The 6,000-nt window shown below is 30.1% G+C and overlaps 1 protein-coding gene across 2 annotated transcripts in view; it reads right to left on the reverse strand.

Moving 5' to 3' along the window:
- Positions 1-6,000, reverse strand: part of LOC106464725 (DNA topoisomerase 3-alpha-like) — a 79,570-nt gene that overhangs the window by 45,612 nt on the left and 27,958 nt on the right. For both annotated transcript variants that reach the window (XM_013924878.2, XM_022392495.1), the window contains exon 7: positions 2,951-3,051. In XM_013924878.2, the coding sequence (XP_013780332.2) occupies positions 2,951-3,051 (101 nt within the window). The remainder of the gene's footprint in view (positions 1-2,950; positions 3,052-6,000) is intronic.

A 6,000-nucleotide genomic window follows, 5' to 3' on the forward strand; every position in this document is an offset into this window, starting at 1 on the left:
TTATAATTAATTTAATTTATTGTTTACTTTATGTGTATTCTATTAAATAAAGTTAAGTCTACATAAGTTCGTCTGATCGTGTAAAAGTTTTTGAAATATACCATAATACCTGCAAGAAAGCATTAAATATTATACTTGACTTTTAGACCTGTAACTGACACGTATAAATATCCTGTAATGTGTATAATGTCCAAATTTCTTCTTGTTTTCTCCAAAATTTCACACAATAATGTACTGTATAGGCATCAGATCCATGATCCATAGTTGCTATGGTTGCTTGAGCACCTCTAAATATTATGATGCAAGTGCTGCTGAGCACCCTGAATAAGTACAGAAAGTACAATCAGCACCCTCAATCATTTGGAAAAGTTGGTACTAATGATATACTGTATGGGAATTTCTGTCACAAATTTCCCTGATGCAATCAAAATGCACTCGTTTGGTTACTGAGCAACAAAAACATTGAAATATATCAGTGTGGTGTGTGTGTGTGTGTGTGTGTGTGTGTGTGTTTATCACAAAATGCTGCAACTTATGAACAGTCCTATCAGTGCAAGTAATTTTAAGTTTTTTTATTATGTACAACTTGAACCAAATACAGTTATTGTGATTTAATATAATGTTTAATTCACCAGCATAAGAAGTTACAAACTTATATGAAATTATTTTCATTTGCTTATCCATGAAAAAAAATAAAATAAACAACATTCTGATTTCAAAATGACTTTTACACAAATCATAAGAAAAACTAGTTGAACCAGTTTCAATGTAACAAATGTTCCTACATATCCACCTTCTTTGACAACCTTCCTTTTCCCAACAGTTTATATATATTAAGTCTGATGCTTAAAAATGGCTAACAAGAGGTTCCAAACTCATCACACAATTCACTCCTACAAAGTACCTACATATATTGTAAGTAAACATTTGGCTCCATGTTTCAGCCTTCTGTTATTTTATTATTTTCTAAGCAGCCTTTATGATACAACATGTAGTTGAAAGCTTAATTAGAAAATAGTAAAATAACAAAAGGAAGAAACCAGAGAATTAAAAATTAGCTTGCAAAATAAACATTTCACATTCTCAAATATTTAGTAAATTTCCTCTATAATAGTTGATATGTGGCTTTAGTAAAGTACTGCTGTTCTAGCATACAGAATGAATATAAATGTAACAGGTGATTCAGAGGCTAAATTTCCATACAAGATCACAGAGTACAACAACCTTTGAAATTAATTTAAGCAAAACAGTTTTATATTCTTCATACATATCCTCACATTGTTTCAATTTTAACTTTATCTTAATTAGTGAACAAACTCTTCTAGTGCATCTCATAGCACAAAATGAAATTTTAATTAAGTTATAGTAGATAACAAAAGCATAGCTCTTTTGTTTACCTACATATTAAATGATCATGTGTGTGTGTGTGTACTTACATAAAGATCACTCACTAAAGAGAAAAGCTTACAAATTCCATTGTAAAATCTCCTTACTCACAATTTAAAATATTGCAAATGCAGCAGGAAAGCCATGGAATTTTATGATAAATGTCAAGTATAATGGCAAAAACAAATGCCAGTGTATGAAAAAAATTTGAATCATTCTTTCCTTTAGTTTCTTTGTTTTATTTTTTGAATATCAATGATTTTACAGAAAACTGCCAAACAATAACTAAAATATTTAACCACATATTCCTAATTTGAAATTTTAGTTACAACTGAATTTAGGGGATTGCTGTAATTGCTTGTAAAAATTTGTACTATAGTGTAGGCATATCTATTCAGATATTTTTGAGTATTTCTGTAAAACACTGCCCTGCTTTTACAGATCAACTATTTACATTGATAATACTCTGGTTAGTAGTTTTTACACTTTATGAATTTGTTACATACTTTTCCTGAAATGTATGTGGACAGATTTTGTCACTGACTATTGCATTTGTGGATTCAAACATGTCACAAGAAACAGGAATGTGTTTACCAAAACTGGGGTATGACTTGTTGAAGGTCTGTTTGTGGATGGTCTTAGTAACTCAAGTTGATCCACATTACTTTGTTTTCCATTGCCATTAAGTACTAGAAATTCAAAATTCTCAACCTGAACACATCTTTGGTATGTGAGCATAAAAATATTGTTTCAGAAAGGGCTGTTACATAGCTTTTCCAAAAACAATGCATCTTCAATGACATCACACCACTGTGAAATGCTAAACAATGTCAAAATGTAGTGCTGATACATTCCATTCCACCACAATTATATCAGATGTTGTTGTTACATAACTTGCTGACTTGCATATTCAAAATTATCTTAATATAACATACTCAACCCTCTGTTTTTCACATTTACACCTGCTTTATATTGAACAGAAAATTAAATAATGATAATCAACAAATCAACTAAATATTATTGATAAGTGGGTCTGTATTTTTCTAATTTCTTGCCTTCAACTTTGAAATTGATCTTTACACTCCATGACACACAAATAAATCCACAACATGTAAGTAACACATGTCCTTGGGCCATACTTGGCCAATTAGATTTATTTCCTGTTCTTCAACTTATGTCCATTCTCTACACCCTATTCTGCCATTCTTTCTTTTTTCTTAACAATATAGGTCCGCTTGTTAAAAGTGCTAGGGTTTCATCAGGTTTTTTAACTTGATTTATTAATCTGTTTGTCTTAATACAAACCTCTTGCAAATTCACAAATTTGATTATTTTTACTGCTATTGTAAGTAAAGAATTTAGTACATTTTCAATAAAATACTTTTTATTGTTTTTGTAAATAACACATTTTCAACACATAAAAAATGGGTTTAGTGTAACTGTCAGTTACACAATTTTACTTTTGTCACATGGGAAACCTTAGTACGGATGGGTTTAACATGTCAGTATTTAATGGTGTAGTAAAGAGTTATTAAGAACTACATTCGAAACATAGTGACATTACCTCAAGACATATCTGGTACAAAACTAGACAAGCTGTGTGATCAAACAACCTCCCTCTTTTCCATGAAAAGTCTACAGCTCCATCTTCCTTCTGGTGAGACACTGAAAATAATGTTAATGAATTCTTAATCTAAGTTATTGTAAACTAACATTCTAATCAAATTTAAATAAATCAAATTTATTTTACTGAACAAAATTTGATAGAAATAAACAATTTATGTAAAACTATGGAGTATATTAAAAAGTTTAATGTCTATATAAATAAAAGCTTATTAGTTATACTGTTAAAGGTTAAAAGATTAATCCTTACAGTTGAAAATAAATGAAAAAATTAAAACAAATATCATTTGCAACATAATGAAGTGACAGGACTTAAAGGCTTATGGAATTTGATTGTAATAATATTTTATAGTAGGTTTATTATAAGTGATTTATGTCTTATATTGCCCATTGTGATAACAATACATTTTAAAAGTAGTGTTCATGCAAAGATCAATGTAATAGGTAGCATAAATAAATCTTGTTTGGAAATCATAAATTGATTCCCAAAGTGCTCAATTACCCAGAGTGAAATTTACCATAGCATATCAATTAACTATTTCACATTATTATGGCAATAAAGGTAACAGGTACATACAATCACTGTACATAACTGACTGCTGCTCTGAAATTGCTTTCATATTTGTTCAAAGTAAAAAACAGTTGGAAATTACTGTAAGAACTTTGTTGATTAGAGCCCATTTAGTTGTATGTCAATATACTATTTAGCGAGCTAAGCTTGTATTTCAATCCTACCTGATATGTTGAATAATGGAGAGAAAGCTCATTTGTTAAAAGCATAATTATATCCTTCTGTTCCCTTCTCTAAAGAGAATGTATTATTTATACTTCACTTGTTCTAGCAATAGTATTGTCTCACTCATTATATTACTTCAGTTGATGTTGATTTAAAATAATGAAAATTTATTAAATTAGACAACCACAACTCTACACTCTGAGAAGTCATTTATTATATACTGCTATACATTCTTGAATACAGAATACTTAGAAAAAAAATTGTATATTCATGCTTTCTTAAATATAATTTTCTTTAGCAAACTAAATGCTCCCATGCCCAAAGCTGTTGCTCAGTTAATCTTTCCCCATCCAATAAAGACTTAATTAATGTCCTAAAATGTTGAACCTATTTCTGACAAATGAGATCTAAGAAGACTTCATCAATGTCTGGGATATTAAGCCATTCATTCTATGGCCTTTCTAAATTATCCATAATCATTATAAAACAAAACTATCATTACAGCAGCTCTTCAGGGGACTTCAGCATCAATTAAGCAATAGCATCTTTCATTGCAAAAAAACCTTGTTTAGTCATTCATAATCTCTCTGGATCAAAATGCTTCATAATTATCCAAAATATCCCAACTATCACACTGGATTGCAGAATAGCTGCACACACATGTACAATATGAGCTGAAGGATTTGGTCAGGATTTGAAGATTTTACAGTACAGCTGACGGGAACATTCTTATGCCAGTCATCCCCCATCTTAAATTTCATTAAATTTCTAGCCTTGCAATTGAAATATGTAGAGTTAATTCTAATTTACCCAGTATTATCATCAACACAATGTCTTGTTCGAGTTTAAAGCCAGTTCTGTCTGAGTGGGACATCAATGTATATTTAAGAAAAAAGTATCTTACGCATTCTATGTTTAATGTCAGTGTTACATTTAGTGAGATGGGTGTGTTGTTTTTATTTACCATGGTAGAGGAACCATTATGCAGAAGTACATGATGACAGTAAATCAACTGGGGATTCAATTAAAAAAACTTTGGTTCAATCACATATATCCCCCAATCCTCCACATTTCTGAAGGTCTGGAGTATGCCCCCAAAGGTATTGGACATTATGCTACCTTGCACTCACAATAAAATAGTAAAATTTACCTTTCAATATTCTGTTTTCAAATAAATATTGTAATAACTTGATAAATATTCATGACACGCTAAAATCAGGAATCATGCTGACAACTACTATGAATAAAACCTTAAATGGAGTGATTTCAAGCAATATTTAAGTCATATAATGAAACAGAGAAGAATTATACAACCAACTGAAATGCCCAGTCGGCACCCGCAGCCTAGCCAACTAGACTAGACTATGTATGTACAGTACATGCACTGCACGTTTAGCATTGAGCCCATTACAAACTCTCTCAATACAGGCTCAGTCACATGGACTGACCACATGACCATTTTTACTTATATATAGTTTTAGTATTATAACTTTTAATATAGTATGTGTATCTCCACAAAGTTTGGCAGACTTTTAGAAAACATTACAAGTCGTTTGTACAAAAAAAAACAGTTTTTTAAAGATTTGTCCTTGAATATATTGAGACTTTTTTGACCAGTCTCAGTGCAAAATGACTTTCATGTTAAGATTAAAAATACTTTTCTTCTCAGCAAAAATCTCAAATGTCATTTGCATAATCTCTAAAACCTCCTAAGTACATTTCAAATGTTTTTTAAAGTTAAAATTTTTTTAGTATGTTATTTTCTCTACCCTAATACAAGGTTGGTCAATTTGACCCACCTTGTAACCACCAAACAAAAGTCAAAATAAATCTAAATTTCCCATTTTTTATTTCTAGAATGACTTTAAGTTGTAACATGAAACTATATTTGTTTATCCTAAGTAGCTTTAAACTCGTAACTGTATACATCTATTTGTATTTAAATTTTATTGTTTTACTTCCATTTGAACTGGAAATGAATTTAATCCAAGACTCCTTCTGGTTTTAACATCTGTAATGAATTTGTTGTTATGTATTTATTTTAATATGAACGTTGTTTAGATTAAGTTTATTTTTAAAAACATGCATACCTTGTAGTGTTAGATATGTATTGCAAAACTCCCACCTATTCTCCAAAGATGTAGAAGATTCTCAAGAGTAGGAATCAGCAACATATCTATATACATAAATGTTCAAATATAGCTCAGTATTGTTATGTAATCTGAATTTTCTAGAAAACCTTCCCATGCCTATAA

The sequence above is a fragment of the Limulus polyphemus genome, unplaced genomic scaffold (assembly GCF_000517525.1).
Source record: "Limulus polyphemus unplaced genomic scaffold, Limulus_polyphemus-2.1.2 Scaffold1727, whole genome shotgun sequence".
In the NCBI taxonomy this organism is placed as follows: domain Eukaryota; kingdom Metazoa; phylum Arthropoda; class Merostomata; order Xiphosura; family Limulidae; genus Limulus; species Limulus polyphemus.